The sequence below is a fragment of the Podarcis liolepis genome, assembly GCF_965112155.1.
Source record: "Podarcis liolepis genome assembly, chromosome: Z".
Lineage (NCBI taxonomy): Eukaryota > Metazoa > Chordata > Lepidosauria > Squamata > Lacertidae > Podarcis > Podarcis liolepis.
Window position 1 is genome coordinate 40,814,010 of NC_139570.1, and position 13,071 is coordinate 40,827,080.

At 43.3% G+C, this 13,071-nt stretch overlaps 1 protein-coding gene across 5 annotated transcripts in view; it reads right to left on the reverse strand.

Annotated features, from left to right (window-relative positions):
* Window positions 1-13,071, reverse strand: part of GARNL3 (GTPase activating Rap/RanGAP domain like 3) — a 102,969-nt gene that overhangs the window by 38,978 nt on the left and 50,920 nt on the right. For all 5 annotated transcript variants that reach the window (XM_083485806.1, XM_083485809.1, XM_083485808.1 and 2 more), the window contains 6 exons: window positions 5,894-5,968; window positions 4,511-4,610; window positions 3,887-4,005; window positions 3,362-3,426; window positions 3,177-3,240; window positions 1,156-1,182 (listed from right to left, as the gene is read on the reverse strand). In XM_083485806.1, coding sequence (XP_083341932.1) covers window positions 1,156-1,182; window positions 3,177-3,240; window positions 3,362-3,426; window positions 3,887-4,005; window positions 4,511-4,610; window positions 5,894-5,968 — 450 coding nt within the window. The remainder of the gene's footprint in view (window positions 1-1,155; window positions 1,183-3,176; window positions 3,241-3,361; window positions 3,427-3,886; window positions 4,006-4,510; window positions 4,611-5,893; window positions 5,969-13,071) is intronic.

Here is a 13,071-nt window from a genome sequence, read left to right on the forward strand (position 1 = left end):
AAAACAGAATAAAACATCAAACACTAAAAACTTCCCTAACAGAGCTAAGCATGTCATCCCCTCCCCCTCCGCACAAACACAAGTCTGGAATGGGACAGATTTGGGCACCAGCTTCCTCCAATTTGGAGATTTAAAATATGTGGATCCCTCTACCACTAATAGGAATATCATCAGTTTTAGGCAATCCATTGCACATATGAAAACCAATCATTGTTATTGTTAGGGGAGACTGCAGACACTCAATTATGGCACTCAGCACTCACACTTCCCATTCTGTTTCAAAGACATGGATCGCTCCCATGAGTCAATACAGCATCAGCACAAGCTCATTTGCTGTGATTTACACCCTGACCCCACCACATGAGTGGCTCAGACTGAGCTAGTGGCAGAGGCAAGTGAGGCCCATGAACCTTCAAGGGTCCATAATCAAACTGAATTGATATACGGGCCTCTCTCGCAATTGGTACTTTGGAATAAGGTGTGGCAAGCAGTAGTGACAAAAGAGGAACACAAGTGTCCAAAACATTGTAGAAGGAAAGAGTATTGTTTCATAAGTACTTCTCGGGCCAAAATCACACATTATGTAACTGGGGCCGGGGCACTGAAAACAACACGCCATGTTGAGTTCCTTTGCTCACTTTCAGAACCTGTGCAATACTTATCTCAAGATGCCCGCCCCCCTCTTTCTGGACCATGGGTTGCTGCTTGCAGGGCAGGATTAAGATAGGGTTGTCACATCATGGGATAAGTATTCCTGCCCAATGTGGGTGAGAAGGGGTGCCCATGAGATGGAATTGGTGTTTTCAGCAGCACATTTTGTGAGACATATGCAGTAGCAGCAATCTGAGCAAATATGTTTCCCCCCCCCTCCTGAATTCAGGTAACAGGGCCCCCAACAGATCTGTAGAAGTGCATGGTCTGAAACTGGTTCACCAATAGCTCCCAACTCTAATCGGCCTTCTCAATCATGATTTTGCACTTATGTTGACCTCAGGAGGGGCACACAAGAGTATTTGTGGGTACAACACCACCCCCACCCCCCAAATCAAACCAAGTAGCATAGCCCACAGAATAGAACATGGTACTTTTCAAAATGGAAACCAATGTTTGTTAGATAGGCTCCTGGGAACTTAAAGGAATCAGATTGTGAATTACCTCTTGCTCTTCCAGAACCAATAAATCCTGGGGAGGGAAAAGAACAAATATATTCAGCTTTTATATTCATTCAAAACCCAGCAATCTAATTTGTCATTTGTTTGCTCCCTAAATGTAACTGGTCAGGGTTTTCAGACAAAAGCAGTGGCAACCACACTGTTTTTCAATATTGGTCTCTTGGTTAGGATTGGAAAAAGTGACATCTCGCCCTAGTCAAGTACTTGCAAGTTTTAAAATTGTTTAAATTGTTGTACTTTAATGTCTTGTAACCTGCCTTAGGACCTTAGGGTGAAGGGTGGGTAACCAGAAACAACAACAACCACATGGATAAAAAATCCCATTCAACCTTTGAACAGAAAGGTCCAGGAAATGTCCAAACTGCAAAGAGGGAAATGTAATTAAAAGTGAGTCCAGGACAAGGTGTTACAAGCCACCTGCTGCTTTGGCATAGTGCCCAGCCACTACCCCTTAAGTCTAGTCATAGATATTCTGGCCATCTGCTCATGATCTCTTTATCCTGTTCGGCAGGCTACAGTTCATGCAGCTTTCTTCCAGGACAGAGATGGAGAACCCCTGTCTTCCCCTTGCCTCAGTCTTTGCTTCTTTAGGCTAAACATACCCACTTCCTTCCATTTTTCTTCACAGGGCTTGTTTTCCAGACTGCTGACTGTTTTTGCTGCCTCCGCGGAACTCTTTCCAATTTGTCTCTACACACGTCTTGAAGTGCTACCAAGGGGCTATATTTTTCCTTTCTGCTCCACGAACATTCAAACTTCTGCCCCTGCTTCTCAGACATTCAACCCCCACTCCCTAGCAAACAACAGCCATAGGAATCTGCCTTATACTGAGTTAACCCATTAGGCCATCTAGCTTAGCAATGCGTACACTGTTTGGCAGTGGCTCTCCACAGTTTCAGACCTGGAGATGTTGGGGATTGAACGTGGGACCTTCTCAATGCAAGGCAAATGTTCTACCCCTGCACTACAGCCCTTCTCTTAAGATACAGCAACACAAGAAGCTGCCTTAGTCTGAGTCAGAGCATTAGCCCATCTAGCTCAATATGTCTAAACTGACTGGCAGTGATTCACTAAGATTTCAAGCAGAGGTCTCTCCTAGTCCTACCCATTGATGCCAGGGAATGAAGCTGGGTTCTTCTGCATGCAAAGCAGATGCTTTGCCTTTGAGCCACTGCCCTTGCTTTGACCTTCCATTCTCTGCCTGCTAGACTTCAGCCTTTTCTTACTGCCTTTGTTTCTCTTCCATCACGCCTTGCACTGAGGTTTCCTTCTTAGATATCACAGCACACATTCTGATAGATCATTTATCCTCCACAAGAGGATGAGACCACCACCCAGATGCTGGATTCCAGCTCATGGGCTTGTCACTGAACAGGATTGAAAATAAAACTGCCAATGGCATAATGCTGTTATACAAATCTATGGTGGAACCACACTTGGAATACTCTGTATAGTTGTGGACGCCTCAAAAAAGGATATTGTAGAGATGGCAAAGGTTCAAAAAAGGGAACCCAAAGTGATTAAGCAAATGGAGCAAGAGAGGATTAGACAAATTCAAGGAGGAGAAGACTATCAATGGCTAAGTTCCTCCACCGTGGGAGGCAGTATGCCTTTGAATACCAGCTGCTGGGCATCGCAAGTAGGGAGGGAGAGCTATTGGTGCTCAGGTCTGGCTTGCAAGCTTCCCATTGGGGCATCTGGTTGGCCACTGTGAGAACAGAATGCTGGACTAGGTGGGTCTTTGGCCTGATCCAGCAGGGCTCTTCTTATGTTCTTAAGCTACACCAGCTTAAAACTCTCTGAGAAACATTTAATTCCATTTATTAGATCTGTGGCTTTTGGATGGAGTCCTCAAAGCAACTCACCACATTCATAAAACACATTTCTTGAAGTCTGTATTTGAAGCAATTGTTTCCAAAAGACACCCCCAACCGGCTCCACAAAATAAACACTCTTAAAATAGGATGGAGAAAAGAAATACTGAAAAAGCTTTGCAAAGCTCACCTTTTGAATTTCAGGGTGAAGAATTTCTCTAGGGCCTTTCTCAAATCTGTCAAGATTCATGGCACTGAAATGTAGGTGAAATTGTAAATTTCAGTGTTGTCTGTTCATGTGGAGCAACAATGAGTAATATCTGCTGCAATGATCTTTTAAACGTAATCTCTACTGAATTGTTTTTAACTGCTTACCTTAAAATAGATTTCACAGACAAAGTTTTGGTAGGACTGTAAGGGAGGCATATTTTCAGAGTACCCTAGAAGAGAATTGCATTAAGACAGATGCTCTTTCTCAGATGACTTTGGGGTTTTTTCTATACAAATGAAAATACTAAGTTAATTCAATCAATTACAAAAATATTCAGAACACTAATGGGTGAGGGTTGATTCAGATGTAACCCTCAAACATGGTTTGTGCTAACTGTAGCTTGAACCATAACTTATGCCATAGTTTGTCAGATGGGGTTGGTTCACAATAAACCATGGTTTAAATGTGCATCTGAATAATGTGAAAGATTCAAAAGGCCTTTGTGGAATGTAGCAAATAAGTAAGCTGCAAGTCGGGGTGAAAGAAACTACTTATAATGGAAGGAGTGCCTGTTTTTCTATCATAACCTTTCTAGCTTGGCATGCACCACTGATTACCATGGATTGTCAGAAACTAAGCTAAACAATTAGAACCAATATAAAAGAGCAGGCAAAATGTTTGTCCCTTACTGTTTTTCTCCAGAGGATTGCACGGTATTGAGGAACACGCTGATTGTTTTGGTCAGAGAGTACGACAGACAGAAAAAAGGGGTTCTTCTCTATGTCTGTTCCTACATAGTTCTGATGAACTGGGGAGCAAAAACAGTGCCTGTTACAAAATGCAAAACCAACCTGCAAAGGAACCCAAACTGTACACACAGGGGAATCCCATTGCTCATAGAGTAAGCACCTTAGTGCCACATGCAAAATTCCTTGTGCGAAGACTGGTACCAAATTTAATGCCACTGCCTCTGAACACAGATGGCCTACTTTGCTATTACGGAGGTGAGGTTTGAACAGGGGCCATTCACACTTCAGTCTATTTTAGCCAAGTGGGACAAGATGGTGGAGACCTGCCATAACATATACTCTAAACGCTGGGCACTCAGGCCTATCAGTCAAAAAAGGTGGTTGCATAGATGTGGTCACATGGCTAAAGTTAAAATGGTCTCATTTGAAAAAGGAACTCTCAGAGAGAAACTCACTCTGATCAAGGCAAAAGAAGACACTGCTAATGATCAAAGCACAGTTTGATTATTCAATAATGTTGTAACTGATGCAGGCATGTGCACAGAAATAAAAAAGTGTAACTACCTTTTCCTAGAAAATACTTGAAGTACCATCTGGTGTGGTACTCTGGGTTCTCCAAATGCACATCTGTTCTGCGCCATGTACCAGGGGCATAATCTGTGTTCTGGAAAGAAAAGAGAAACCAGGAAGTCATTTAATTCAAGGCTCCCCACACAGAAATAGCAAACAGGACGTGGAATGGAGGAGGGGAGAGGGAGAAGTAGGCATTTGAAGCAGCTGGTAGTCCAGCCCCTTATTGGGTGTCCATATGTTAGAGGATCTGCGCCTGACGCCTATTAACTACTGAACCCATTTTAAGGTCCTGCTACTTAGATGTAAAACGCTAAACAACTCTATACCAGGTTACCTGAAACACTGTCTTCCCCACCATTGCCTGTTAAGGGCACTAAGATGAACAAATGGAACCTGGCTAGCTTTGCCACACTCTGATGATTATTGGCTTGTGATAATGCAGAGGTGGGCTTTTCACTGGTGGCACCAGTGCTGTGGAATGCCTTCCTTGCTGAAATACAAGAGGCCCCAACAGCATTGGCATTCTCCAAGAAATCTACCATGTTAGGGTAAAAATGTGTATAATAAAAAGAATGTGTTAGTGAACACAACATACAAAATGTATTATATTAGGGCAACCAGCTTGCAAAAAGGTGTAAACCAGAGAAACCTGTAGGAGGGATACCAGGGCACTGGAGTTCCCTTGCACTGTAGTGAGTCAACCCACTAGGGCTGGTGATTGGCTCTCATGAACAGGAAAGGCTTTGAAAATGACTTCCTGTTTAGGTCTAGACTGAGAAAATCTTTCCTGACTCTTGGGTGTGTTATAACAATCAACTGGACCCCTTGATTCTTGCTCCAGGCTCCAATTTGATGGCTACCTCCTGCTGTTTACAACAAGATCTCTGTAACTAAGAATTAGTGCCTGAATTTGCTTTTTCCCTTCTCCTTCCCAGTCCCCTTTCCTCTTATGTCATATCTCTCAGATTGTGAGCCTGACAGCAGGATCAGTCTTCTCACTGCTATTCGTAAGCTGTTCAGGGGGCCTGGTTTGGCAGAAGAGCAGAATAAAAACAATTATTTTTCACTCTGATACATTGGCTGGATCCTTTTAAACATTATTAGAACAATATTAGAAATATTGTTCTAAAACATCAAAGCAGGAAACCTTCTGTTTTGCTTTCTCTTTCTCCCCACTGTTTCCCTGTTTTCTGGTTGCTCTGCAGCGCATTATGAACGTTAAAAAAGAATGTCAAGTGGCTATATGGTTATCAGAATCATTCCTTAACTCTTCTTTAGCATTAAAAACCAGGAGTGTAGATCTGCCCACTGTTATGATGCCAATGCCTAATCAATCTGAGGAAAACAAGCCTTAAGGCAAAGACCTCCTCCTACCTCATCAACAGAGCCATTTTCCACCCGGAATCGCCCAGCTCTTTGGATAGCTCCATCAGCGTCGCTGGAAATGAGCTGTGCCATGAGGGGGAAAAGGTAAACATTAGAACAGCAAGCCTTGATTCTTCATCTTCTAAGCATTCTTTGGGATGCAACTCATTGGTAGCATGTGCTTTAAACATCTGTATTGTTTGGATGCCATCTAATGGAGGCATCATATTTATCTCACTGCTGAGAAAAGAGCATTTGGAGTGAAAGAGAGGCTTGTCATCATCACTCAGTCTAGAAGTGACCCACCTCCAGGCAGCAGGGGCAGCCTCTCTCCCTACCACAAGGCAGATGGATTTCCCAAGAGATAGGAGCACCAAAGAGATAGGATTTCCCAAGAGATAGGAGCACCAAACCCAAAGGCAAGCTCTTTCATAGAAAGGTGAACCAAACTCGGAAAGGGGATGGTTATGTTTCATAGGAGGGACCACGAAGGCTTCATCTACGCACACAGCAGCAGAATGAAGTGCCAGAAGGGACTGTACCACTTCCTACAACAGGCAGGAGAGTCACAGTGGAATGCTCCTGCAAATATACAACTAGCAGATTGGGAAGAAAGGTCTGCTGTAAAACATTGGATAATGTTGCATGCTCACACACCTGTGCACACATACACACATGCATGTGCTCTCTCTCTCTCATATACAACTTGCAGACTGAAGCCGTTCAGCCTATTTTGCCATTCATTCTGCTACATGTATAGACCTGACCCGAGAAGCAACGTTTCAAAGACTGATTCCTCGTGTCATGGCCCCACTACGAATATATACATTATTTTGGAGTGGATGTTCAAACTATTAAAACAGGAATTCTATGAAGAGGCAGATCGAGATTAACAACGTAACAGGTTTTATTCATAACAGAATGGAAAAGCAAATAAGTATAAAGGTATGTTTGTTAGTGAGGGCACTGTTACATATCTTTTTAAATAAAAAAAATACGTGTATAACGCGATTTCATTTTTAAAAAAACAAAGTGGTTTGCAGCAATTATATATAACCACAACCCCCTGCATATTTACAGTAAGAATTTATTTTAATACAGAAACCTTCATCTAAGCCCTAAGGGATCTAAGAATCCCATCTGCACTGATTTCTCAGACCCACTAACTGCTTTTTAAAAGATAAATGCCAATAGAGCCTTACCAACATTCTGCCCTCCAGCCAACTTCCCCTCCCTCTTAAACTGATAAGCTGATTCTCCACGTAATTCCCCCTTTCTATCCAGTCCGGCTCCAGAACACAGTGAATTACCTCCAGCTTTTCCCTCTATCAGCTTCTAACCTTCCACTTATACCTCCGGCCTAATTTACCTTCCTCCAGCTCCCAAGCCAACAGATTGACATTTTTATAGCAAACAGTACATTATGGTCATAATCAGCTTTACAACAGTTCTGTAAACTGGGTCAGTATTATTTCCCATACAGCAAATAATGTCTGAGAGGGGGAAAGGTCTGAGCGGGATGTGTCCTGTCTATTTTATTAATTAATTCCCACAACATTTTAATACAGTGGTAACTTGGGTTACAGATGCTTCAGGTTACATACACTTCAGGTTACAGACTCCGCTAACCCAGAAATAGTACCTCGGGTTAAGAACTTCACCTCAGGATGAGAACAGAAATTGTGTTCTGGCAGTGCGGCGGCAGCAGGAGGCCCCATTAGCTAAAGTGGTGCTTCAGGTTAAGAACAGTTTCAGGTTAAGAACGGACCTCCAGAACAAATTAAGTACTTAACCCGAGGTACCACTGTACCTCTTGATGGCAATAAAACCTCAAAGTGGTTCACCAAAAGAGTAAGACAAAAAATGATCAGCTAAAAAAATAATTATTTAAAACATTTAGAAAATAATTAAAATCAATGATAAACTAAAAAAAAAATTGAATCACACGACAGCTTCTACATGTCTGGCAAGGCTTGCCTAAACAAAAAAAGTTTTAATCAGGTACCGAAAAGACTATAGTTGAAGTACCTGTCTGTTGTTCATAGGCAGGGAGTTTCAAAGTGTGGGCTATTTATTTACATCCAGCTTTTTCAAGCCAGTTTTCCAAAGCAAATTACAACAACAACATCAGCAGCAACAATGATGAAAACAACGATGACAACAACAACAACTACTTAAGGGGTAAAACAGGCATAGAAAAGGAACAGTGAGATTTCTTAGGAGACACCACAAAGGTTTGGTCCACACCCACAACAAAATAAGGTGGCAGAAAGGACCATACCACTTCATAACATAGGTGGGGCACATCACCATGGAATATGGCCCCATGTCCAAAACTATCTTTAAACTATAAAAGACAATGCAAAAACACACCATTTTTAAAAAAGACTAATATCTAAGGCCACGCGATGAGTTTGTGGCTAAGCTGAGACTGGAACCAGTGGCCTTTTGGACCACAGCTCATTCTCTTAGTCACTATGTTATGTTACAGCAGTGCCAACAGGTGTGTTTGTATTAGGGATAATAGTTGGAATATATGAAAGAGAAAAGATGTCCACAAGAGAAGGCTGATAGGGGAAAGGGGGCGCTGGAACACCTGAATGAGGATTAAATGGTAACTCCATGGATGCCATGTGCAAAAGGAAGTGAGTTGAGATGTCTTAGAGCATGGTTGGCTAACCTGTGGCAGTCTGGACATTGCTGAATTACAACTCCCATCAGCCCCAGCCAGCTTGGCCAATAGCTAAGACAGAAATCGTTGTTCAAGAATATCTAGTGGGCCACTCCCTGCATGAAATGGAAATCTCCAGCCAAGAACCGGGACAATGTCATGATCCAGTGAAAGAAGGTCAGGCACATGACAGGCGAGAGCAGGAAGGATGAGCAGAGTCTGTAAGCTGAGCATTCATAAGCAGCTTATTCCCCAAAGTAAACCTGTTTCTGAGAGTTGAGACTTCAGGCTAAAAATGCTCCTCCATAAAAGATTCTTTCCACTTACAAAGCTAGGTGGGAACAAGAAGGGTCAAGAATAGCCTTCTCCATGATATGTTTAGGTTTTTTAATAACCACCTCCTCTTCCTCCTGGCTCATCTTCTTGGATGCTGGAGCGTTCAATCACACGAGACTTTAGTTGCATTCTGAAACAGCACAGCCTGGTCAAAGGCTTCCAACTTCAGTAAGAACATGCCCCCAAGTTTGCTAGTTTCTTCTTCCCTTCCAATCAATTTTCCTTTTGTGACATGCCTTTTTAGATTGTAAGCTAGGGTTGTCATATTTCGAAGAGCAAAAAAATGGGATGCGGAGCCTCCTTGCCTTCCACTGCGTGAACACACTGCGGACACACACACCATACCCTCCAACTTTTCTCCGATGAAAATTGGGACATCCTATTCAACAACAACTGCAACAAAAATTATTTTATTATTTATACCCCGTCCATCTGACTGGGTTGACCCAGCCACTCTGGGTGGCTTCCAACACATATAAAAAAATAATAAAACATTAAACATTTAAAAAGCTTCCCTATACAGGGCTGCCTTCAGATGTCTTCCAAAGACATAATGGCAAAAAGAAATGGAATATGAAGATCCAAGCTGTATGGTGATCAAAGGAAAGGAGCAAAGCTTTTAGGGGAAAGATGCAGTGCCAAGTGCTTCAGCCATTTCCTCCACTCTTTCCCCCCACCCCAACCCGCAACACTTTCTTTGCTAGGTTCTTCAGTCAGCTAAGTTTTCAAGATTTATTAAACAGGATACACACACACACACACACACACACACCCCACACACAAAGTGGGGAGGGGGGCTTTCCCTGACCTTACATGAGAGCTGTGTACTTTAACTTCCATTCAAGAATTGTGTTTAGAGGTATCCAAGGTAATTTGGTTCACCTCCACAATAGCTATCCAAATGCCCATTGGCCTTAGACAAAGAACTTTTAATTAGGACTGAGAGAGCTTGGGGGGTTCTCTTTACAAGCAAGCTCTCGCTTTTCTTAGAACTTTCTAATTGCAAAATAGTCTCAGCTTAATTGCAGCCAATGGATAATACACAGTGGTGGGGATCCTGGCATTGAGTTTATGGGAGTATATGGGAGACCCTTATGGGGAGAAGGGGAAGGGGAGACAGAGATAGAGGCCCGCTAAGGAAGCCTTTCTCACCTGCTCACGGGCAGCTTACTGAGCACCATCTGGCATGGCCAACAGCTCAGAGAGGTCTAGGTAGCAGCCTTGGATCGGCCATTCAATGATGAGCCCAATCTCAACATCCACAATGTGCGGGCACCATAGAGATAATAAAAGGTTAACAGTGATCCTCACATGCACACTTCCTGGCTCTGCTTGCAAAGCAAGTATTTGTACAGAGAGCAGGAGCATCCATAGAGATAGGAAAAAGTAAAGAGCGATACTCGCGCACACACTTCCTGGCTTTGTTTGCCAAACTTCGTACATTTTGGCAAATTCAAAAAATCCACCAGGACTGAAATGTTACTCCCCCAAAAGAAGACCTGTCCAGGAGAAACTGGACATATGGCACCCCATGGTAAGCTATTCTGGGGAGTTTTTTTCTGGACTGGGAATTTAAAAAAAAACCCTTTAAACAAGCTAAGCCAAGGAATATGGAGGGAAAGATGATAGAAGGGCAGTAAGATTTCTTCCTCCTAGGGCGTCAGAGGTTTGATTCCAACCTCATTTATAAAAAGTCTAGTATCTGTAGGAAGCTGCCTTGTACAAAGTCAGATTGTTGGGATTAGTACTGTCTATACCAGGGGGCTAGAGAAACCTGTGGCCTTCCAGACTTCATTGGCCCCATTCAGGATGGCCAATGGTCAGGGATGATGGGAGATGGAAGTTCGACAGCAGCTGGAAGACTACAGATTCCCCATCACTGCTACTCTGCACTGATGGGCAGAAGCTTGTCATAGTTTTGGATGGGTTTCCCCAGCTCTATCTGAAAACGCCAAGGACTGGACCAGGGGCCTGTTGTGTGTGAAGCCCTTCTCCTGAGCCAAAGTTTTTCCCTTAGGATATCCTCTGAGGCTGCTCTGTGTTACAGTGAGAATGAGGATCCTGCCTCACTGCTAGGAACTAAACCAGTTGTTCTTCTCAATCTTCCCAACAATGTGGAGCAAAGTTTTATGTTGGTAAAAAGCCAACATTTTCAATTAAAAACAACTGCCTTCCATAGGGCCAAAAGTTGGAGCCTCAGGGTTGTACTGAAACTAAGCTTGTCTGGGATGCATTACATTAGTTTCCCCTCCAATCAAAGCAACTTGCTTGCCCACTTTTCTTAACTACTCAGGGAAACATGGACATGAGCAGGGGTCAGCAAACTTTTTCAGCAAGGGGCCGGTCCACTGCCCCTCAGACCTTGTGGGGGGCCGGACTATATTTTGAAGAAGAAAAAAATGAACGAATTCCTTTGCCCCACAAATAACCCCAAGATGCATTTTAAATAAAAGCACACATTCTACTCATGTAAAAGCATGCTGATTCCCAGACCGTCCACAGGCCAGATTTAGAAGGTGATTGGGCTGGATCCAGCCCCCGGGCCTTAGTTTGCCTACCCATGGACATGGGGAACACAGGTTTTATTTGCTTTCCTGGCTGCTGCTCAAACCGCAATTAATGCCCGGCACAGGAACAGGGGAAGGAAGACAAGACTCCCCCCCCAAAAAACCACCTTGATTTTATACAAGGGCAAATAGCCATTGTGAATACTTAAGCATCATTCTTGAACAGTGGCCCCAAAACAGAAAGGCTATGGTGATGGTGATGGTGATGATGCCACTCTGAAATTGGCAGCATAAATGCAATAAACACTTTGTTCCATGCTCAAGTTTGTGATAGAAAAACATGGAAAGTGTCAATGGATTTAGAGCAGGAGCAGCTAACCTTGATTTGGGCCAAAGATCACATTCCCTGTTGGCCAACCTTTCAAGGGAGCTACATGCCTGCAGTGCGAATGGCCCAAACAAACATGGGCATGGCCAAAGTGGGCATGGCAGCCTTGGTAAGGGCCAGGCTTTGTCACAAGGCTTGTCCTACCCAATCATCAAAAACCAGACAAGCACCAAGTACAGTGGTACCTTGGTTTACAACCATAATCCATTCCAGAGGTCTGTTTGTTAACCAAAACAGGTTGTAACCCAAGGCGCACTTTTGCCAACGAGGCGTCCCAAAATTTTTTGTTCGTAATCCCCCCAAAATGGGTTGTAATCCAAAAAAAGGTTGCAAACCGGGACACGCACTTCAGGGTTTGACGTGTTTGTAATCCAAAATGTATGCAAACCAAGACGTACGCAAACCAAAGTACCACTGTAGAACTAATTTAGAGCTCAGGAACCTGCCATGTTCCCCAGTCTAGGAAAATGTTCTAATTATAGGACAGAAAGAAGAGAAGAAGCATTAACAGGCATCTCATACACCAAGGCTTTATTTATAGTATAGAAGACTATCAGTATTACCCCCAGGGAAACCTAACCCTTTCTCTGCACCATTCCTGGGTGGGTGTGCACCAGTGTTGAGCGGTGGTTTGCAGTAACAACACTCTGCAATTTAAAACATTTAACCACCCCTGTAAAGTTGTTTTGTGGTTTGCTGCAGACAGAAACCACCAGTGATTTTTAACCACACAGGCTAAAACGGAACCACTGAAAGCATTCCCCGCAATGCACCGCCACCAAGAAAGACCAGTGTCTAACTTTGAAAAATAACTGTGGGGAGTGAATGAATGAATGTGAATGAGAAAAAAAAGGAGAAAGGAAACATAATCTAGTGTATATCAGAAGGAGTTGGATAAACAAAAGAGAAAAGGCAAACAGACTAGTTTCTCCACAGATGGACAGTGACTAATTATGCCAATAAAAGCTTAATGAGGTATACAAAATCAAATGTGGTTTCAGGGATATCACCTTGTCCAACATCTGATTATTCATCAGGGGAAGCAGGCAGGAGAGCTTGGTCCACATTTCCTGTCAGAAATAAAAGTTCCTTCTGGGGCCAGGCAAAGAATTGTGGGAAATTGCGCCACATACACTTGTTGTCAAGGGTTGTAGAGCTTGAGCCAGGAACCAGTGAGCTACTGTGGACCATGGGCGCTCAACCCTCAGAGCCTCCAAATGGGAGAAAGGTGTGCCACATTGGCTTCTGTGACTGGGAGGCAGATATTTTGAAGGGTCTGGATTGA